Source organism: Typopeltis vanoorti, chromosome 1 (assembly GCF_054136105.1).
Source record: "Typopeltis vanoorti isolate ZY-2024b chromosome 1, IOZ_Tvanoo_1.0, whole genome shotgun sequence".
Taxonomy (NCBI): Eukaryota; Metazoa; Arthropoda; class Arachnida; order Uropygi; family Thelyphonidae; genus Typopeltis; species Typopeltis vanoorti.
The window spans coordinates 119181245-119205397 of NC_143549.1; the positions used below are offsets into that span (position 1 = coordinate 119181245).

The 24153-nt window shown below is 34.0% G+C and overlaps 1 protein-coding gene across 1 annotated transcript in view; it reads left to right on the forward strand.

Moving 5' to 3' along the window:
* Positions 1-24153, forward strand: part of LOC150110352 (uncharacterized) — an 83256-nt gene that overhangs the window by 58461 nt on the left and 642 nt on the right. The window contains exons 17-22 of the mRNA XM_090393173.1: positions 3138-3298; positions 4603-4803; positions 5288-5428; positions 11372-11542; positions 15346-15436; positions 21686-21761. Coding sequence (XP_090249299.1) covers positions 3138-3298; positions 4603-4803; positions 5288-5428; positions 11372-11542; positions 15346-15436; positions 21686-21761 — 841 coding nt within the window. The remainder of the gene's footprint in view (positions 1-3137; positions 3299-4602; positions 4804-5287; positions 5429-11371; positions 11543-15345; positions 15437-21685; positions 21762-24153) is intronic.

Consider the following 24153-nt stretch of genomic DNA (forward strand, 5'->3'; position numbering starts at 1 on the left):
AGACTAATCTTGTCCGTGATCTGAAGACCCTTATTAGATCTCTTAACTCACCAGAACTGAATTACAGTGCCAACTATAGAAAGTTTCTAAATAACAACAAGTGAGATCATGCCGCACTATGCATGTATTGTACGCGCTCTGTTCTTTATTTAATATAATTGGAATCGGTTGATTATAGTTTGTAACAGTTTTTTACTTTTTAGTGCTTTACATCAGTTATGTACCCTGAAGATAACAACAGCCTTAGTTGGTGAAACTAGTTGGTATCACATAGTTGTTTATTATATGCACTTCATCAATATATTCCCAATACATTCCAGAGCTTTTATGGTCAAGAAAATTAAACGTTTTTTAACATGAATACAATAGTGCATGTTGAGTATAAAAGTGTGCCATATTTTTTTTTTATTTTTAGCAGAATTTAGAATTATTAATTTGTAACTAAGTATCTTGATCCTGAACGTCATCATCATTTATTCATGTATGAATAGGGAATTATATTCAGATATATTCATATAGCAAAACTCATGGAGTTAAAGTCTACTAGATGAAAGTGAGCCAAGTTGCTTAGTTTTGTGCCAAATGATAAATGTAAGATGATTCATGATCTTCAACTTCAAAACGAAATTTTTTTATATATTACCCAAACTATTTCTTTGGTATTCCTCTCCCTCTGTGTCCATCAGTTGGCCTGTAGAATGCAACAACACTGAATGTAGGTGAAGCTGGATGTCCAAGTTGGTGTCGCAACCATTTGTGGGTCCTTTTTTGAATTGTTTCTATAAGGGGTCTTTCGAGAATGACTATATTAGTAATGTGATCTGCTTTAATGCAGATCGCATCACTAATTATCACATATTCTCCACACAGGTGGAGAATATGTTCTCCACCTGTGTTCTTAGATGCAGACTGCATCAAGGTTTGCTGACTCTGATCCCATGTAAAGTTCATGAAATTTCCCAGATTTTAAGAGGATAAGAACATCGTAGTAAATGAATACGATTAGTGGGTTTCTCTAGATTTGATCTTTTCAGTATCTACCTCTTCCTACTTCAGTTTGTCTTCCCTGAAGGCTTTCGTTGACATGCTTTATAGCTTTTCTTTGAGAACAACGAGTGGAGATTGTCTATATGATTTGTCTGTATCTCTTATTCCTTTCGTAATCAAAAATCATCTAAATATCAATTGATTGGCCCTGACATGCTTCACCAGCCACGTTAGCCTACTGGAAGTGTACCCAGCGTTTCCCGGTGGAACCAACTTGGAGGTGGGGCTTTGGTTTTATCCCCCCCCCCAGGTCTACAAACTTTCATACGTAGGACTGCAAGCAAAGAAAAAAAATCTGAAATTAGTGAGTATTTCAAGGATATCTCTTGAAATACGATCGTATGCAAACTACATCATCCTTAAAATTAAACGATTACGGCAGGTGTTGATGATTCCACATCGCTGGTTGTTCATCTTAAAAATGTACTACTTAGTAGCTTCCCAAGTGAGAGCAACAGCTGGTTCTAGATTAGATAACGTAAATGTTTTAGTGAAGACACTATTTGGAACAATTAGTCTATCTACTTCAGTAGCACACTCAGGGTTTAATCTTGGGAGTGAGGGGGGGGGAGTTGAGTAGACGATTTGAAAATACACACTACGCATCGCATACGACCTATGACTGAGCATCTGCAATGATCGCTAATTCATAAGTAGTATAGAAATAGAAGACACGACACAACATAAATAAAAAAATTAATTTCATTAATTAGGAAAAGATTTTTGGAAAATTTTCTAGTGCTTTTCCCCTTTTTCGTTGGGGGTCAGGGCCCCTTGTTCTTTCCCTCTGGGTGCGCCACTGATCCACTTTAACCTTTGTGTTCAAGGTTTTTTTTTTTTTTTAAGTTTCAAATACAAAATTTCATCCGCTTCCTCCAAGTGCTGTACAATGGCAACTAGCAATCTAGACAACCGTGAACTTCAAAAAAGAATAGAACTGATACGCATGGCAGAGATGTAATGTGACCTTGAACACGTTATAACCATGAGTCAGATTTCTCTATTTTTGTGCAATACGGAAATTGTTGAAGTTGCTATGGCAACAATCCATTCCAGTTACATTACCTTATCATTAATTCACTCAGTCACTTCATTTAATTTCTTCAACGAATTTCAACATCAAGCAAACTTCATTTCATTTCTTCAAGTTCATTTTCACGTATATTGTTCTTTAATTTTGCGTCTAATAGAACGTTCTTCTGGACCGATTTTTGTGAAATTAGTATGCATGTTTTTTTTTTCGGTTTCCATTTAAACTACATAACTAAAATAATGTATTGCTGAAAAACTTTGCAGCAATACATTGTGTACCATGCTGAAGCGACATCTGAGAAAAAAAATAATAATAAAATAGTTCAAAAATTCACCACCAGAGGCGCTGTATGGTGTACCGAATATAGATGTAGCAATTTTTCTGTGTAAGAAAGTGAAAAGCAACATAAGCAACATACTTTCAACAACTTTGAACAGTATAGCTTGCGAATGCATAATTCCATTATGCATTCACAAGTTGTACTGTTTAAAGTGCTGCCCTCCCTGGTGTGTCACAAACTGCATCCTTTGCACAATGTATTCAATGGCAGAATGCAGCTGGTCAGGATTAATGTTGTGCACATGCTGGGTTATGCTATCTTTCACGTGCAAAATTCTTTTATATAACATCACTTATGCGTTCTCAAATAAATGGGACTGAATCCAAATCTTTTCAATTAAATGATTCCCGGATATCCAATAATCTGTTAATGGTGACTGTGTGTGTATGTATGTGTGTGTGTGTGTGTGTGTGTGTGTGTGTGTGTGTGCGGTAAATTTCTTAAAAGTAATTTGGTGAAGAATTCCCTTCTGTGTAATTGGCCGTTGGGATTACTAGTGCACTAAATATTTAAATAATTAAATGGATTTTTAAATTCATTACTAAATCTTATTTTATTTTACTCACAATAATTATTCAGATGTGTAGATTACATAATATATTAGATTATGAGAAACAATTTTACGTTAAGGATTATTTAAATTAATTAAATTGATAAGGCCTCTTTAAAAGACCCCGCAATTAGACATTCGAATGATTAATGTTATTCCATCTACAGATTTCAGCCCGAGGCGATTTGTCAGTTTGTACTGCAGTTTACTTCCGGAGCAGATGAAGATATGGCGATGATAAGAGAGGAATGCTTGTATCCTAAAAAGGTGACTGAGGATTGCATCATCTTACCATCATTAGTACTTAACAAGAAATCAGCACTAAATGGTATGACACGTTTATTTAAATATTCCATGCAAAGGGAAATGTAGAAAATAAATTCCATTAGAATAACCCCAATGGAAACATATTTCTAGTGATACATTTATCCTGGCTGCAAAAGACGGAAGACAAAATTTTTTTGAATTACTAAAATTAAATGATTAGTTATTTAACTGAGCTGATTTTGGAAATTAACGAAGGATATTCATGAATATTATGAAGCAAATTAACCTCAAAATTATTAAAAAAAAAGAGTCACACTTAAGGATTTGGTTTTAGGACTATGATCATTTAATTCACATAAAATCAAAAAAAGAAAGAAATGCTATTATTACACAAAATGCTGAGAACGATTAGTTGAGTATTGCTTTTAATGCCTTGATGCTTTCTGATCTGGCCGCAGAATGCCGGTGAAGGAAGAAGGGGGGGGGGGGGGGAGTGTCATATGGCTTAGTAGTAAGATTCGCTGCCAACAGGATTTTTTTTCTGCATGTATTCATTATTAAATAGTTTGTTGAATTTCGATTGTATGATATCCTGATTAGTCTAATAAATAGTCAACAACCAACAGGCTCTGGTTTCGAATTTCGCTCTGACAAGAGTGTATTGGAGTCTCAAACTAGGCGCGAAATTTCCTCGTTTAAGGTGAGGTGTGGGACAACCTTCCTTACTGGAGTACTGTGGTATCCTCTTTGATTCTTTGGTTATTAGTTTGGCAGAGATATTCGGTTTAACGCCAAGGCCTGAAAGAGAATGTCTTTACTAAAAACAATCGAAAAATGTAAAGAAGGGGAAAGAAAAACATCAGTAAATATATCAGACATACTTCTTATTTTTTCAGTCAGTCCGAGAAGTTTGATACAGCGCATAGTAATCGGCAAAATTTTACATCTCTTGCTAAGTTTGATTTGCAGATGAATATTAAAAATCCTTTCCAAAGTGATGTAACAGATTTAGACAAAAAAATTATCAATTATCTTTATCCAAAATAATATATTTTATCTAAAAAAATGTATTTTTACCGAAATACCAGCACATGTACTCTTTCCTGAATTTATTATTTTATCTTATTTCATTTCTTTCAAATGGAGTTCGTGTATTTTCGTTACTCTGTAAAACCAATAATTTGGAAAAGTTAAATGTATTTAGTAAGGTTGCATTTAAAGCATTACTGCGGAATGAGCAACACTTTCGATTATTCATAATTCGCGATTAAAACCTCTCATGACACATAACAGACCGCTCTGTATATGAACATCTTCATATGTCCCTTCAAAAGTGGTCACTAAACTATTTACATGTTTTTTCAGCAAAATTTGAAAGAGTTGATCCATGTCAAGAAGAAGGAAACTATCCACCAGTATGTTACAATGGCACTTCTCGTTGTGAGACAAATATAAAAAATTCGCAAGGAAAGGTTACCCAGCTGAAGTGCACATGCAAAAAGGGATTCAAGCCTTTTACTTCCTTCGGTTTGCATGGAGAGAATAGTAAAGTTGATTATTGTATCGGTAAGATTCTTTCATAAATAAAATCAGTAAGATCCGCTCGATATAATATATATTTGCTAAGAAGAAGATATCTAAAAATAAAGAAAAAGTTCTTAGAAGTTATGTTCCGTAATAGTTTATTATATTAAAGGAATTGTCAGTATTATTTATACTTTTAATTGTCTTTCCTAATACGTTGAACATTTATAGAGCAATGCTATGTCTTTTTTATAGAAAGTAACAGTTGAGATTTATTTTCGTATATATAGATTCTGCTAGAACATATACAATTATAATAGTTATTATTTCATAAGATGTCAGTTTATAAACTAAAAAAAAAGTCAGATGTAAATTCCGATATTGAAATATAAATGAATTTCTTTTGTTTTAATTATGACTTTCTAGAAGCATAGATGGTCAGTAGAAACGTAACAATTTGTTGGCTTGATAATCGCGTAGCACAGTCTGTGCAATGCTAACATTGTGTTTTACACTCTTGCTTTAGATGTTGATGAGTGTGAAGAAATGGAAAAACCTTGTGGTGAGAATACCGAGTGCATCAACCAGCCAGGAACTTACAGATGCTTGTGTTTAGATGGATTTAAACCCTACAAAGGAAAGAATCCAAAGCATAACGACTGCATAAGTAAGTTCTAAATCATTTCATGATTTGAAGTAAATATTTCTTAATCTTCTAGCTTTCGGTTGTTATATATAAAATAACTGTATTCTTCAGAAGTATATAAAACAAATGTTTCTTATCGTTTTTTTAATAAACTCCTCCATATTCAACATAATAATTACAGTTGCTTATTTAAAATATCGAAACAAAAGTAAAGTACATTAAGTAATCATATTGGTACACTGTGCATATTTTACATATTTTAGGAAACGGTAAGAAAGGAGTGCATATTCATAAGAAGCATTAATCTCATGACTCAATTTTATTCTTTAAAGATATTTTATTGTTTAACAATATTTTACTATTTTGTATAAAGTCAAAATTTATTCTTAGTGATAATTCTGTTATTATTCTTTGATGTTCACTGAAGTTAACAATCATAAGTTTATTATAATTTATGCAAAAAAGTTTTTCTAGTGATAAATTCTCAGATATCTCATGAACTAAAGATGAAAAATTCTGTTCGCCTTTGGAGCTAGTTCAGATCACTCATGATGACTCACTGAAAAAATCGTTTTACCGAACTTTCGCAGACAGTGTTAACGATAATCTGGGTGATGCTGAAAATGTAGGTACTAAACTGATATATGACTTTGTTCATAAATGAAAAGTAGGAAGAACAGCATTAGCAGTATCGAACTATCCCGCCATTTGTGGAATTGATGCACAACTTAATTAATTCTTCAGGAATTTGAAAATTAATATATATGAAACATTCCTGGGTTAAAAACCTGTATTCTCGGAATTTTCATCCATAAAAATGGCAGAAAAAAGTATCTAACTAACATAGTAATAAAAAGTTCTCTTAGTTAGCTCTGCCCGAATTCCAACCGGCGGATTCCTTATCCAATCAAATTTGGCCAGTATAGTTGCAAACTGGATAACGTCTCCGCTCTTCAATTTAGGTAATCTTGTTTGGCCTTCAGTCAAACCGGATTACCTACCCTCAGTCAACTCTCGGCACTAATTGTACAATATATATATATACATTCCTTCTCGGGTTGGATTCAGATAAAAATGAGATTGTTGCTACTTCATGTCAAGTTCTCCAACATCCAGATTTATGAAACTGTGCTGCTAAAACATTTGATGTTTTTTGATAAATTGGATGATCGCATCTCATTTGACATAGACTATGGCGTTGATTAATGTAGTGTCGACAATGAGCAATGATTTAATGCCGTCGGAGGAAAGATCTGTATACTACCATTTTTTTCAACCACTATAACTAAAACAATACACAAAATATTTGTCTAGCCATCTCCAGAATTAGATACTTCCATTGAATGTGAATAACGGTTTCATCATAACTTAAATACTCCTTGAGTTCACCTTCTGCAGGAATTCTAGCTTCTCAAGCTGAATGAAGTAGTTCTTTTGGTCCTGCTTCAGCTGCTCTCAACGGAAGCTGGGTTGTTCGATGGCTTCAGCTGTTCAATGAAATCCTATTTAGAGCTATGTTATACGTGTGGTACGTAGCCTTATGACCTGCATTCTGCTAGGTGATTATGCAGTCGGTGGGGAAGGGATTTTGTTTAGAAATGTATAAATGCATCTTCATCGTTGGTGTTGTTCTTAAAACAACATAAAATTAGAACAGTCTACAAATCACTGGAGATAGTCTCTATCTTCCTGAGACAAATCAAGGACCAGTAGAACTATCTTCTTCTCAGGTGGCTATAACATCCCCAGTATTTTGGACAGAGAGGACGGACCACCATAGTAAAAAGAAAAGGAATAAAAAGTATATTCGGTATGGTCAACTTGAAAACGGATTAGTACGGCATCCCCCTTGAGAAAGACCATTTCATCAGCTAAAAGAACTTTAATCTAATACACAGATCCGATTTCAAAAATCACAAAAAATATTGTAAATATTCCTGAAAGTGGCTCATGCTTTACAGAACTCAGAAAACTGCATTAGACCTAATGGCTTAATCCTAAAAAAAAAAAAAAATTGGCTCCCCTATCCTTTCGTCATCAGTAACCACAGAAAATTACCGCAGAGAGCATAACTGTTCTTGTTCTCGGTGTCATTTTATTCTTGTCTTCGCTGGCTGGGACTTCAAAGTGGCTTTGATAATGCTTGCTTGAGTTAGCGAAACTTCAGCGTGTAAATAATTAGTTTACTTTGTAAATTATGTATAATTATTTATTTTATTCCAGTTTCACGTATTTTCATCCCAGAAACTTCAACATGAGAGATCATATTAACTTCTTCAGTAATGTTAATATTTTAGTAAATTGTATACACTTATTTTTTGAAAGACGTATGATTAATGTATCCAACAAAATTTAGCATTGTAAAATACACTATGCAGTGTATTTTACAATGCTAAATTATAGATTTCTATAGGAAAAAAAAAAGCTGGAATAGTTTAAGGGAAATCTTGATACTGCCTTTAAACATGGCTTATAGTCATGTTTAAAGGGAATTACAAAATGACTTGAATACCTTATTTTATTTTTGCATTAGAATTTTAATCTAATCAAAAAAGTTTTGATTAGATTAAAATTTTTTTGTATTATACAAAATTTTTTTGTATTTTGATTAGAACTCCTGGATTAGAATTTTGTAAAGAATATGAAAACTTTGCATGTGGAATTAGAGATGTTCGCCAAGTTTAGGAGATTTTCTTTCGTGGAGACCATTTCATGAAAAGCTACAAAAAAAAAAAAAAAAAAACTAATCGCCATTTGCTTTTGTATTAGTTTCGTAGCAATTAATATTAAGATGAAAACTTTAAAATTCAAAACTAAATACATTTTTTTGTAATGAAGAATTTTTCACTGGATGTACACAAAAGTAAAATTATATGAATATTACTTTTTTGTAAATAATTTATGAAAAATATTCCAGTGAGTCAAATTACAGTCCTTAGTCATTGCGGATGTCCAGCGCATGTTGCGTTCACATGATCGACGGGATTCAACAGGATTAGGTAGCGAGAGGAGCACATGGAATGCTTCAATATGCCTTTCGAACCATGCTTCCACGATGTGAGCCTTGTGACAAGAAGTATTGCTTTCTCGAAGAGTTGAGATTCATCGGGCAACCTTTTTAATCATGTTAGGTAATATCTGGCCTGAAATAATGCCAGGTAAGAGCTAGCAGTTAAGGTGTGTTCAGTGGAAATGAAAGGTTCCAGTGATGTTCATAAGAACAACCAAGAGTTGCAAACGGGAGATACCAGCGTCCGAGAAATGTTTGCTTTGACATTTGTGGTATTCATGGACGTGGACAAAGATTGGCCTTGGAAAATCCTATGGAGTTGTAAAGCACAGTTTCATGTTTGTTGAAAGTAAACACCTCAAAACTGCCTCGTCTGGGCAACAGATAATTTCCAGTATGTTTCAACAAATTCCCTTACATTGACCAAAGAACAAAATTGATAGGATTTACGACCACGTTTCGTTATTGGATCGTTTTTCTTCGAAAAAATCCATTGAACAGAACCTATGATGTGAATGGTTATGAATGCGCGTTTTCCGGACGTGTTGAGCAGTTTCGTCATTCCACATCTGCACTAAAGAGAGTGACTGAACACAAGAGTGTTGATGCAAGATAGAGCACCTCACCACATAGGATGTGAGGTTGAACAGTTATTGAGTCAATATTTCACAGAGGGCAGAGCAAGTCGCTCATTTTCTATTAAATGCCCACCACGTGCACCAGACCTTAATCCTAGTGACGTCTGGCTACGGAGTTATTCTAAAAGCATAGTAGATCGGGGAAAAGTTCTTCACCTGACAGATTCGAAAGACAAAATCGCACATCATATGCGAAACCATTCGATAGATCCGTTGCGTTCCGCTGTGAACTATGCTGTATGGCAGTATCACCTATTGGTCCTGCACAAAGGCCAACGCATTAAACGTCACCTCCATTGATCATTCGAATCTTTTTGACAGCATCTTTCAGTATGTTATGTTTTATTGTATCACATTATTTTATGAAATTAGAGAAATAAATGGGAAAAATAATCGAATGAGCGAATAAACATCATCGAATAATAATTCAAAGTCATTGACTGTCAATCATTTCACAATCACATACCACTGGTTCACATTAATGCAATTTTGTCCCTCTGACAGCACCATATTTCCCCTATCTGTCATTTTTGTACTAATTGTTATAGTCAAAATATCTTTTCCATGATCTGTTTAAGGTACACACCAAGCTTGAAGGTATTTCGTCTACGGGTTTCTCTACTGATAGGGATACTTTAATTTTACTCGTATAGAGTTTATTATGGTGGTGGTGGTTTTTCCCTTTCAATCGTTTCTGATCCTAGGTGACTTTGTAGGCATTGTCCACAAAGTGTTCCTAATGAGATTTATACAAGGTGGCTCACCATTGCTTTCCCCAATCCCCCAATTTTATCCGGGCTCGGGAGCGGTATATGGCTGTGACGTATTCATGACTGCAAGCCTGTTCTGGGGGACGAAAAACCCGAGTTTCCGGATAAACAGTGACTCTGAGACCGGCTAACTCGCCTTTCGTCGAAAGAGACCAGATAAAGGATCCCCAGATCACTGATGGGAATCCGACCTAAGGGCTTCGTCTATAATTTTATATAGTTTATCTAAAACATTTAAAATTTACAGCGTTTCTGAAAATCGACATATTTTTAAGGTTTAACGCTGTTAAACCTTATAAGCAATGATTAAATGCCCTATAAGATGTATAAGCATGATGCAATGGCTTGATATCTACGACAGTTAATGATATACAGTGTCTAAAGTTTGAATTTCATTTATTTATTCGTCGCTGATAATTTCATTAGTTTAACATAGAGTTGGTGTATAAATGAATACTTCTTATAACGACATAAAGTACCAATGGATATAGAAGCGTTAAGCATTTTTATATGAATTTGTATCGAATGTATTCTTCGGACGAAATACGGTGCACATTACATTGGTATTGAAAGTAATCAGAAAGTAATCTAATTTCACTTTTGGAAATAGAAATGGGGAATTGAATATACTGAATCTGAGAGAATGGCATGAATTAACACTATTCAATGCTTGAATGGATATTTTGACCGACTCTCAGACTTTCTTCTATTTTGATGACTCTTCGGTGTTATTTCGGAAATCTACTCTGCATTCTGTAATAAATGCAATGTCCCTTGCTGTTCACGAGAAAGGTAACCTATTTTTTTTTATATAATTATGGTTGTGTTCAGCTTGCACTGATGTTTACATCATAGCAGAAAAAAAATATATTGTTGTTTTAGGCAATCTGGGTACACTATCTTGAAGTTATTTAAGGAATCATTAGATGAGAGGTAATATCCTTATTTTTGTATTACATATTAAACGCAGTTTCTTTGCTGTGTATTCTTAAGTTCTTACGTAAATATCTGGGAGATGGTTCTGCTTAAGCGGGAGGGAACGCTAGATGTTTTCTTCCGGCAAATCCTACTGAAGCACTAAGAGGGAAGGACAATAAATAAATAACTGACCATGACTTCTTCTATCGCATAAAAATTCATGCTGTATAGATTTCTAATAGAATATGAACCCTCCAACAAAGAAAATATCCTTTAGCATTCAATTTCGCAGTCCCTTCGTGATGAAATGAATATAAATTAGATCGACTTTATTTTTCGAAATCATGCTTATGTTTTAACCTTCTGTTTATTTGTGCTTAGGTACAACAGTTACATCGTCGAAGGATGCAACAACAACATCAGTGACTGACAAAACAAATAAATTCAACACAGAACCAAAAGCTGAGGAGAGCTTTGAATGAACCACACACTTTTTTCGACACTTTACACTAATTTGTACATAATTCTATCGAAATTACATCGATAGTACAAAGTTTTACAAGTTTTACATGGTATTTTCTAAACTAACTTGTCACCAATATGTTTTTGTTTTTAATATTCTCTATAGATGCGACAGTTACGTCGTTGACAGATGCGACAGTTACGTCGTTGACAGATGCGACAACATCAGTGACTGGTGAAGCAACTGTTCTGGAAGACACGACTGATGTCGAAATGGATAACAACACCATAAATGCTACATCTGATGACAACAGTTCCTTGTATAAATCAGATGAAAGTAAGAAATGTTATTTCATGCATTAAACCTGTTCATAGATAACTGCATCCATATTGCGTTTATAATGTAAAGAGTTACATCGGTTGTATAAATATTTCGCCAAAAGAAATTGGTATAATTGTCCGAAGTGAGAAATTTTAATCAAAATGCATTTCCGTAACTCAGACTGAACTTCCCATAAAAGTATACATAACTACATTTACAAACATTGAACTAATAGTCATTTTCATGTGTTAATATTTGCAGTTTGTTCAAATCATCCTGCAAGTACTGCATGTCTGTCGCATTCCAGATTATCCTGCCTATATTTGCATCATTAGCGAAGAGCTGTATGTCTTCTGGCAAGTCAATCCTAATGTATTTCATTAATGTACAGATTGAACAACAATGGACTAATCCTTGTGGTACACCAGTGGTCACCTTAAATCTTGCAGACTCACACTCCCAATACACCACTTTTTGATATCGTCAGTCTGCCATCTTTTTATCCAAGGGAATAGATTATAATATAATCTCATATCCTCCAATTTATGTACAGCCTTCCATGGTGTATTCCTTAAAAAGGTTTAGAAAAGTTCAAGTGTCATGGTGTATCCAAACCTCATATCTAACTTAACCGTAATATTATTATAAAATGGTGCCTTCCCTTGGTAAACCAATGCAGTTCTTTGCAAAGATTATAATCACTGTCAACCCATTTCTCTAGCAATTTAATATCAACGTTTTACAAAATCTTCTCCACCACTCCACATATGGATAGATTGATAGTTAGCCACGAAATCTTTGCACAATGCTTATGCAAAAGGATTATCTTACATTCTTTTCACTGCTGTGTAATCTTTCCTGTGCTGAGACTCAAATTATACAGTCAGGTCAAAGGCACAACCAGTTCAGCTCTATACCATCCGTGATATTATCTCATCATTCCCTCTTGCGGAATTCTTATTCATTTTATGTAACAGCTCTGGAATCTCCTCATCATGCCTCTTGAGTTTCTTCAGCAGGTGAAGAGGTAGAAATGAGCAAAATGTTGCAGACGCCAGGTTGATAGTTCTTAGGAAAATGGAAAGTCAGTTGAATAATGTCTTTTGCATCTAATAGCAGTATAATGTTTGCATTCAATAGCTATTTTTTCATGTTTCATATTCATTCTCATTCTTTTACTTGCAGCATTATGATAGAATTCTTTGGGTTGTCTTTAGCTTGCAGAGTGTGATTTTCTTTTCATACTCACATTGAACTTTCCCAACAAAACTGTAATTCTGCTGGCCTGCACCTTATAATTTTCGTCTCATTAAACAAGAACCTCTTGATTAATAAGAATGCACATCCGTTTCATTCCTATCTTGTTGATTCTCCGAACTCCAGGAAAACAATCTGATACTGCATAACTTAAGCATTTTAAATGCATTCTATTCACTGCCGATGTCCTTTCTATCTACGCAGAACCTAGTATACTCCTTAGATATTCAAAGTTTTCTGTTTTTTAGTTCAGCAAGTAGCCTTTTCCTAATAGGACATCCATATACTAGCCATTTACCTGGTTATTATAGCATGATCACTGTTACCAACTAGAGGTAGAAGAGTCAACTGAAATTGGTCCTCTCTGACATTATAATCAGATCAAATCAAATAGACTTTGATTTCGAGTTCCTTCTATCACAGTCTGCTTGAAAATGTTGTCTCACAATAGCTGAAGAAATTCGGTTTCGTTCTTCTCGTGAGATTTCATTGTCACCCAGTCCGAATAATTAAATTCATTCATGATCATTACTCGTTCATCATTCATTAGGTTGATTTGGTGATGCATTTAGTTGTTATTAGCAACCAATCACTACTTCTGTAACAACACCCCACCAATTTGACCTTGTTGGAATCTACCTCACATCAGATGGCCTCAAACTCACAGCTACTTACAAAATTATCTCACTAGTATCGCAATCATAGTTTTCTACCCTAAATGGATTTAAATCATCCGATATCATTAGCAGCACACCCGTCTTCTCCTGTTTTGTCATTACTTCCTAAAAATACTGTACCTTATACAGTTGGTGCCAGTTAGTATACCTGCCTCTGAGAGCCTGGTCTCACTGACACCTATAATCTCCGGTCTCAACGTATTCATCAAGACAATAAATCTCCCTGTTTTTCCAGATACTCCTTGCATTCATGTTCAGACATTATAATTATCTCCAGGATTTCTGTATACTTTCCTCTCTGGTCTGAATGACCCAGACCGACAACTTTCAGATTCCTGTTCACATCTAATACTTCACTTATTCAGATATTCTTGCATATACATAACAAGTCCGAATCGAACGAGCACATTATCATCGTTTTATCTTAATCACCTCCAAGATTAAGCATATTAGTATCGATAATGTAGTTTCATAACGTACTTGCTCTCACTCACAAATTCACACCACTCCTTACGTCATAATCTTGTTTCCTTAAATCTCTGTATTAGGTCTCATAACAATAAATAACTTTTGAGACTCATGATATCAGACGCATTCAAGTGCATGCAGTTCTTCTTATATAAATCCATTCAATCCATGCGACCTCAAACTCATTCACATATTTAAAAACCTGCAACCATTCCTTCCACACATCCTGCGAATCGAATCGTTTGCCATCGTATCCCTTCTCTTTAATCTAATACTACCATATCTTGATAATAATGATTTCCACTCTGTCACTATTCACTCTCGCGTCTTCCACAATCCTTTCATATCCTCTTTCATGTGGTACTTATTACTAGCCTCGCTAAATCGTTTTTCCTATCAGAACTACCATCTTTTGCTTTTCTGCTTTTCAATTACATTCATTAAATTTTTGATTTTAGTACCTGGACAACTGGAAGTAGTAACAGGCTATCAATCTCATGGTGTGGATATTTGATTATAAAACATTATTCTTCCTTTTATATTCAACATTTCCTACCTGCTTTTCATTTCTGTTATCTTACTTGCTTCAATACATCGCTGTCTCGTCTCACTTTTTACTCCTAAGATTGAATTGACAGCTAATAATAAAGTTCAGAGATATTCTTCTGAGATTTCACGTAATGCAATGGTACTAAGAAGCTAATAGCTTTGAATTTGTTTTTAGATAAAACTTGGTTCTTCTAAATGAGGCATGTGTTTATGTTAGTAGTGGTCGCTTTATGAAAGTACAGACCAATGCATAAATCTAACTACTCAAAGTTAAGTTGAGACATCTAGATTATTTAATAAACTTTACTTAGATGATTAAAACAGAAACGAAAATCAGAACAACACAATGAGATAAATATTAATAAAAAAATATAAAAAAAAACTCTGGCTAATCCCTTTTATTCTCCAAAAGGAGGTAAGGGAGTAAACAAACTAATGCTATGTAACCCTAACTTTTTAGATATTCGCAGGCAGCAAATCTCCAATTACAGAAAGCTCACCCAAGACTGCCAGTGATTCAATTGGCATTCGGGAAGAAAAATATAGCAGACAACTGCCGCAAGCTCATGGTTGCCAATATTACATATTACTGTCTAAAATAGTGCGAGTTCTTTGGTCGATTTCCTTGAGTTGTTAAAAATCTAAATTTCCGACAGGAAAAACCCTACTTCCCCATGCCAGAGAACGATTAACTCGAGAACCGGTGGAAAAAGGTTCCTCTAGTTGGAGACTAGAAACGAACTTTCTATTTTTCTTCAAGCGGCCTACACAGGTCTTTAAATATTTAATGTACTGAAAATATTTTTTTGATATGTACTTATACTTTAATTCTTACATGATATAAGTAAACGTTTTATTAAATTACAGATTCATCCAAGGTGGAAGTTATTGTCCCTTCGGTAGTTTTGTCTGTACTTTTGGTAACTGTCATTGTTGCTGGTGCAGTGATCATCAGAAAGTAAGTTGATTGTGATATTTAAATAAATATCATATTAGCCCCAATAAAATTGTTCTGTTAAAATCAGAACGCTAATTCCAGATGAAAACCTTTTCTGGTCTATACGGAAAAGATATTTGGTTAAATTGAGTGTACTATAAATTAAAATTTTTCTTATCGCATTCGTAATTCTTAATGTAAATCTTAATTGACCGAGGAAAAACCGAAGACAGCACTTCAGAACCACACACATTTTCCTATATACAAGGGTTTTATGCAAAAGTAAATACGGCAAGAAACGAAATCCTTGCAATCGAATTGCGACATAAATGCGAAATATTTTCCTGGTTTTCTTTAAACTGGTGCTGATTTAACTGATTTCTGAGAAATAGAAAAGGTTTGTGGAAGTGGAAAATTCGTTGTCTTTTGGATTTTATCCTTTGAAAATAAAAGTAAATAAAAATAAAAAATAGAATAAAATAAATTGTCAGATAGCAAATGCACCTGACAAACCGTAGACTCATAGTGAGCATCCAGGACTGGAAATTATATTACCTGCTAGAAGAAAGAATCCACCAGAGGAATAATTAAATAGTCAACTAACCACCCAGGCAGCTGGTTATTCCTATAGCGCAAATACTTGCGTTAGTTAGTTACCCCTCATTCTTGTATTGCGAGAAGTACAGTCTGCAGAAACGAGAACATCTGAAGGACCGAACATTTTAGTCTAAACTCTGTCAGAGAGACAGCACTTCCCTCCATTCTAAAATCACCAGACTTAACATTAAAATGGATTTCCTTGCCATTTGATAATTATTATTATATTATATAATATTAATTATATTATATAATATTATTATATAAATTAATTTAATAATAATAATAATAATAATAATAATAATAATAATAATAATAATAATAATAATAATAATAATAATATGAGCTCTTGTGATTTAGATGGCTGCAAGAAAGCTGAGGAACAACTATACGACTTTATATGAAATAAAAATGCTAAAGTATATCGTTCAAAGCGCTTTTAAGTATAATTATATATAGAAAATTGTATCTTTGTTATTTCATGAGAAAAAGAATGCATACGAATTCTTTCACTTTTTTAATCTAACGTTGACGTGTCTTCCTAACAATGTGTAAGTAAACAAATAAGTTACGAAAGTTGTAAATCCAATACATTTATTAATCCATACACCGTTAATATCATCCTAAAAGACTGCCAAATATGGTCTTCTCAATAGCTATCAGTCTCCCTTAGTTCACGGAACTGAGTGAGTTATCGGAAATAACACGACATGAATTGCATAATGCAAACATGAACTTTCATATAGCTCACTCATTCCGAGTTCAAACATGAACTTGGAATGTGTGAGCTATATACAATCACCTAATGTTTAAATAACATATATTGTGAAACCACAAAACCACAATATATATTGTGGTTTCACAATACATATATTGTGAAACCACAATTGTGAAACAGCAGAGAGAAGAAAATTGCCCAATTCTTCTCTCTTTTGAGTAACTTTAAATGTCCAACCGCTCCTAAGTGTTCACAAAATACAAAGAAACCATTTGATAAGTGGTGCCTGTTCTCCAGTCATTAATGATAATTAGCTCTGTGTGATACGTTCAGAACAATAACTACTTTAGTTGCAACATCCATATCTCAGTCTTTGTCAATGTTCACATTGCACAACTCTGTAATCATTTGGGAGCGGGGATTCCAGGTAGTTTTTATCACATCTATGTGAAATGGTATTTATGTAATCAAAAATGATAAACGACCTAAGCAAGATATACCCATCAGCATACCGGAATTGAATTACGATAATATTTGAATAATAGAAAGATAATAACGAGCCACGATAATCCGAATCTGTTAGAATAGAAAAACCAACTTGCATAAATCCACGTGTAGTTCAAAGAAGTGCGATAAATTCAGTGTTCATCGATTTTTCTTCCGTAATCACCCGCCACACCGATGGACTTTTTTTTGTCAATCTTTTTTCTAATCATCTCTTAATGAAATATAAAAAGAATAACATACTTTCTAATTACTATCTTTATTCAGAATGATCCCTGTGGCTGTTGCTTTTTAACGAAATGCTCAATGTTTGGTTTGATATCTTAATTGTAATGTCTTATTCTTGAACATATGTCACTTTCTTAAGATTTTATTCACTAACTGAAACCACTTTCAACCATACAAGATGCTAGAAAACTTAGAAGTACTTTAGCCATTTTAGAACAATATATGGAATAAAGCATGTTTGTTTTTAATCCTCACAATTGCTAGTCTGCAATTCTCACAAGAAACAATTTCCGTTGGCCAAAGAAACAATTTTGACCTCCCCAGGGAGCGACATCGCTCCATTCAGAAACACTATAATAATACAAGAAGCCTTCATGGCTTAACATCAGTACCGGAGAAAACGGCAACCGCATATAGAAGATTCGATAATCAACTGAATGCTCATATAATGTTTTAATACGTGTCGATTTTCTAACGTATTATGAGGATTAAGAAATGACTCGCTGTCAGAAGAGCACAATACGTTCCTTAATTCCTTGCTCTAATGATGTTAAGAGCCAGATTTCTTTTTTTTTTTTTTTTTTTTCGAAGCTGAGGAAGTTGAACTTAGATGAAACTGGCAGGATTTTTATTGCGGATTTTTTTTAATCTTTTTTTAAGACAAACCTTATAAATTCGAGGAGCTATACAACTCGTCCAGAGCACGAGTTGACAAATACCTATGCCCACGGTGGGACTCGAACCCAGGACCTTTTGGGAGGGAGAGTATACTATCCACTCGGCTATCTAGGATGGTTTTTTTCTTTCCTAAAAGAAAAACAGGAAAACCTCGTGGACATGCTTTGACAGACAAAATACAGTAATTTCACAGAAGTACAGTTGCATTCAGAATATATTATGTTTAATGTCTTTGATATTTAAGAAGGGGAAACAATACATCCTGACAACACAGATGAACACTGATGAGTACACATGAACTCAAAAACATGGGTAAAGATATAAATGCGATGGTGAGGTCTGAAAAGTTCTGATAACACCTACACTAAAATGATATTAAAGCAACTGATATAACCACAAGAAATAACGTACTAATAGCAGAATTATTAAAGTAACTTATGTTCTAAGATTCTTATATCCTCGTATGTTCTTTCTTGTGTTGTATCAGCTGCTTTAATATCATTTTTATTCTAAGTATTTATCAGAAATATCGTCCGCGCGGTTAGCCTAGTGGCTTTGCGCTTCGCAACCATATGCCTGGGGAAGGAGTGTCCTAGGTTCGATTCCCATCAACGACGTGAGGAGCTTAAGGATCTTCCTCAGCCATAGCCAAGTTAGCTGGTCTTAGGCGTGGACAGCAGGGTTTTTTCCACCAGTTTATCTGGGGTTTCTCATCCCGCAAGCAGACAAACCGGTCTGAGGACAGTCAGATTACAGTCAGGAATACTGACCCAGCCATAAATCTGATTCTTCAGCCTATGCCGGTTCCGGAGCCTGGATAAAATTTGGTTGGACTAGATGGTACTGTGAACTCCCGTAAAAAAGGGGGAACGCAGTTTCATTACATGAAATTTAAATTTAATCAGAAATATCCAGACCCCCTTTGTTATATATTGGGTTTTATTAAAAAGAAGCGACGATAATTTGTTTTAAGTATATTCATTTTAAAATAGACGCAATATGTCTATTGCGTCTATAATTCAATCAGTTATCTTTTGTTTCAGTGTTTCCGCCCTCTTTCTTTGGTAATACGATAATAGCTAAAACAATACCAAATCCGGATATCTGTATGCCATCTGCTATCTATTTTTTTTTCCTACGCTACTTCATCAATGCTTCTTGCACTAGGAAAAAATACTTTTATTGAAACAGCACTATCAGTGGAGATTAGATTAGCGGGTTTTCTACTTAGGAACATTGTATTGGGCCGTTTTCTTCTCATATTGAAATAATCCCTGAGAAATCTGCAAGTGGGTGTCCAAAGTACGCAACGCGAAAGAAATATCAAACACAAAGTAAAGAAACATGCATGCGGCATATGCCAATATCAGATTGTGATAAAAAATTCCGTGCTTCAGTTGTTTAAACAGAGAGATAATGTCAGGTGGGAGTGGACAGTCGATAAAGAAAATAAAATGGAACGGTTTTGGTTTCGAATGCTAATAACAGTTCTCTGATTGCGAAAGAAATTCATTTATTTATTCACTTGAAAAAGGCTCGATTTATTATAATATATCCCTTGAATTTAAGTGTTTTTAGATTGTTAGTAATATTTCGCACAAAAAAAAAAAATCACGAGTCTCGTTTAAGGGTAATGGCATACACTGATCTTTATGACCACACAACCCACAATTACGGAAAAATTACTGTTAGCTACATTAATTGTTAATTTTTTTCCTTCCATCTAACATACAATTCAATCAGTTTTAAGTGAATTATACAGTAGATAGCATAATCATTTGTTTGGGGCCATAACATAGTCTTAGTCAAGTGCTCGAAATTCATGTTTATGAAACTTCCATTATACTCGTATTAATCATTAACAGTAGTACGTTTGGTTAGATTACTAGAGCACATTAAAAATGGGTTATGCCATTACTAATAAATAAATAAATCCTCTAGCACTGCCTAATTGCCTAAAGAAGATACTTCTGAAGATAGTGTGCAACCGTCTTCTACCCTTCAGCTATCAGTAATCAAGTGATCAAGACTTTTCATCGAGGAAATTGGCAGACAAGTACCGCCATATGGTGGAAGTAAACTAATATGTCCGAATTAATGTAAATTGTCGATTCTTCTGAGCTGAGCTGCGACGTTAAAAAAAGGTAACCTACGGAGGAAAATTCCGAATTGCCTGTGCCAAAGATTCACTAACTGGAGAGACACCTAGACTGTTACTTCGGTCTAAGACTAAATTAAGTATCGCTATGGAAGCAAATTTCACCTCCACTGGCACTTTACTCTATTAATGTTTATACATATATTTTATTGAAGATTACATGCTATTTTGATCTGTATACATTTGCTTCGGAGCGTTATAATATGAATGGACGAAATCATATCAAGAGATTTGGCTACGAATTGTAAGTTACCAATGCAAGTCTGAAGAAGACAAATGGAACGATGAGTCAACTTTTTCTAGAGTCATACAGGAATCAAAAAAGTAGGTTCTCTCCAAGTGGTGATTTCAAATGAGATCGTAAAAAATTGAGGATCTTAACAGTTAACAGTAAGAAAGGTTTGAGCTTTTTTTTAGTCGTGCTAGACAGAGACTCTGCTTCATTTTACCAGAGGATCATTTGTAACATGTTTTTAAAACATTGAACTCAGAATACCAGAAACTATGGTGGCTCTCAGAAATACAAATTGATGTGGGAGACAGGAAATAAAATGAACTTTTGTACTGCTGTCATGTCATAATTATCAAAATAAATAAATCAAAATCATTTTCCTAAACCTAACTAGCAGTTATTTCTACATACTATTTTTTACGAGAAAATTTGCTGAGTTGCGAAATTAAAAATCTCCTCAAGGAGTTTTGTCGGAGAGAGTTACAGTTACTCTAGGGGGGGGAGAGAGGGGGAAATCCTTACAAACATGCCTCAAAGGTTGACTAATGCTGAAATCTACTAAAAAAAAAAGCCGTGAAAGGTTTTTCCAGTCAATCGACAGTTCGAAACTGTATCACACTTATAAGTCCATCTTCTGTACACTTAGCATCTACAGAAGATGGACTTATAGCTTCACTTAAATTCTTACGATGCTACGGTTGCCTCCTTCTGTGAAATCAAATATTACATTTATTTTTAACAGGACGAAATTATCCAAATCTTGAGCTTTGCATAAAACTTTAAAAGTGATCATAACCAAATCATTATATTTATACATTGGAATCGTTTTGTCTATCTGTAACCTCATTCAAATGTTTTGTAAATGCTTTCCACAGATACGAGAAATGTGATTTTGAGTTTTAATAAACAGTTACTTATATTTAAAAAAAAAGCCTATGTATTCTGGTTATAAACATTAATGTAGCCTCAGTTATACTGAGTGCGATACTGGGTAGTATTTGCTTTTATATGCAGAAAGTGTATTATAAGGCAACACATCTTTCTATATGTGCTGTAGGGTGTGTATAAGCTGATAATTTGTATTATCAGTTTATATAGAACTATTTAGTCCTATGTTGTATTTCCATATCCAGCATTTCATGTTTTCTCAACTAGGATGAAGAGAAAATACAACCTCAGGCTGCGAGCAGCACAGGAGGGAAGAACCGCTTCAAGAATAGAAGCATCGGCGGTAAGAAATTTATATTTGTTTAAGGAGAAATGTAATGTATTTCAAGTTTCTTTCTTTCTTGCCACATTTTTATAAAACTATAAGAAGTCTTTGTGGTATTTTTAACTTTATTATAAAATATTCACAGCCGGATTATTCCCACTATTTTGCTTTTCAAAAGGCTTTTGGGAGGTAATTTGTGCTGTTTATTTTGATTTTATTTCTATAAAAAATAACAAAAATTATAGGCGTCAAAATGCTATATTTGAGTGATAATTTGAATGTTGTGGAATTTTAACCGAGAAAACTGCATAAAATAACTTGGCTTCTATTATTTCAAAAATACAAACATAAAAATGTCTGGTCTGACTCAGAAAAGCTTCCTTAGAAGAATACAGCCAATGAAGAAATAATTCCTGTTGAGAGAGAGTAAGAACCATTCAGAAATTCGAAACTAACGCGAAATTATACGTATCTTATTTAAAAAAAAAAAATTAAATTCATACATGCTGGTTAAGAAAACACAATAAGAAACTGCTTAGATCAGACACGCTCATCATTCTTCAGACCTGTCCGCACTTCCTAATACGAAGAGTATATTGAGGAAGATTCATCACTGCCAAGGATTAACTTGATCGAAACATAAGGAACTTCCGGATATTTGATGTTAATATAGAATAGTCATAGCAAGATCATGTAAGCCCTATTAAATCGCACAACAGTTAATCGTAAATGGATTCCTCTCAGATGCAAACTAGAAAATGTCCAAAACTCTCTGAAAAAACTTAAGCATGCGCTAGTGCATATTTTGACCTTATTTTTAACACATGCCAAATGACAGGAGATTAAGAACGTCATATTACATCTAGCTCATCAAGGGAGATCGTTAACTAGGTGTAATCGCTTCACTTTATTAAACTATCTCACTTAATAAATTTGGTGCCACATGATGCTTGAGAACTGATTCTCAATAATTATCGACTCATTGCTAGTTGATTTTTCTCCTTCTAAGAAAATAAATACCTAAATGAAAACAGAAATAAATAAATAAATAATGCCCGAGTAAATGTAATAAGCTTTGAAAGATTATTCTGGCGTCTTACTCGCACGTTTTGAATTTTTTCTAACATTCTAGATTCTTAATAAAATGTGTAATAAAATATGTGAACGAAAAATCGCTGAAATTTCTTTCGTCTACCAATCAACAGCAGGGATCGGAACCTTTAATTCTGATAGCTGTTATTTTAATCAGAATGAAAAGAGAAACTGCTTCATTCTAGTATTGCACTACTGGAAGAATTTCGTACATTTTCAAACAAATAGAGGACTTCCTTCATTTTCTACTTATTCTCAACTGCCTTTTAATAAAAGTAACTTCCACTCCAAAACATTTGTTAACTAATTTCTAAGAAGTCAGCAATATTCAAGTTACAGGAAGGGGTGTAATAAAAGTATCTATCTGATCAACTTTTTCCCTTATCATATTAATGAAATGCATATTAATGAGATCGCAGTGTTTCGTGTAACGATAATTGAGAAAATATAATTCTTTTCATATTTTCAACAGTGACGCTCGTCATAATTCAGCCTTGTATCTATAATAAATAAATAATTAGATGTTATTTTAACAAAATAAAATAATATTGACAAAAACAGTTCACCACGCCCCAATAATAAACGTTTCATATCTCACAGAAATAACGCGCGCAATAATAAGATACACTGCCCAGACGGCAGTGTATCTAATGACGTAACGTGCAATGACAAGCGCAAACGAATATCGGCGTTAGATCGCAGTGCATTTGTTTCGTAATCTACAGCGTTAATCGATCAATTCAAATTACAGTAAAACCCCGAAGTTACGCGGTAGGTGGGACCAACAAAAACCGCGTAAGTCGAATTCGCGTAACTCGGGGTATAATTTTGCATGAAATTTATATATACAAAAATACAATTGGGACCAAAGGTTTACAAAAACACCTATATTTTTTAAGAAATATACAGTAATCATAATTCTAGTTTTTTGTACATAAAAAAAGAAAGTTATTTCGATGTCGATGGTTTCATAAAATCTAATAGATTCGTCTGACGGCCTAATGTCTTTTTCTTGTCACGCAAAATTTCTTCATAGCAAGCTAATGATTTTTTTTATTCCTTGCTTTGTGGCTACAATTCGTTCCTCGTAGAATCTATGTCCTCCAAAATCTGTAAACATTTCTTTTATGATTGTTCTTACTGTAGATTCCTGTAGATCGAACTTCTTTGCTAGCTCACAAATTTTCATTCCGCCTTCAAAATCCTTAATAATGTTGAGTTTTGTTTCCAAAGTCAATTTTTTTCTTTTCTTGCTAGCTGTAGAAGAATCGGACTTGCTTCTTTTAAATGACATTATTATTTTTTATGTGATAAAATT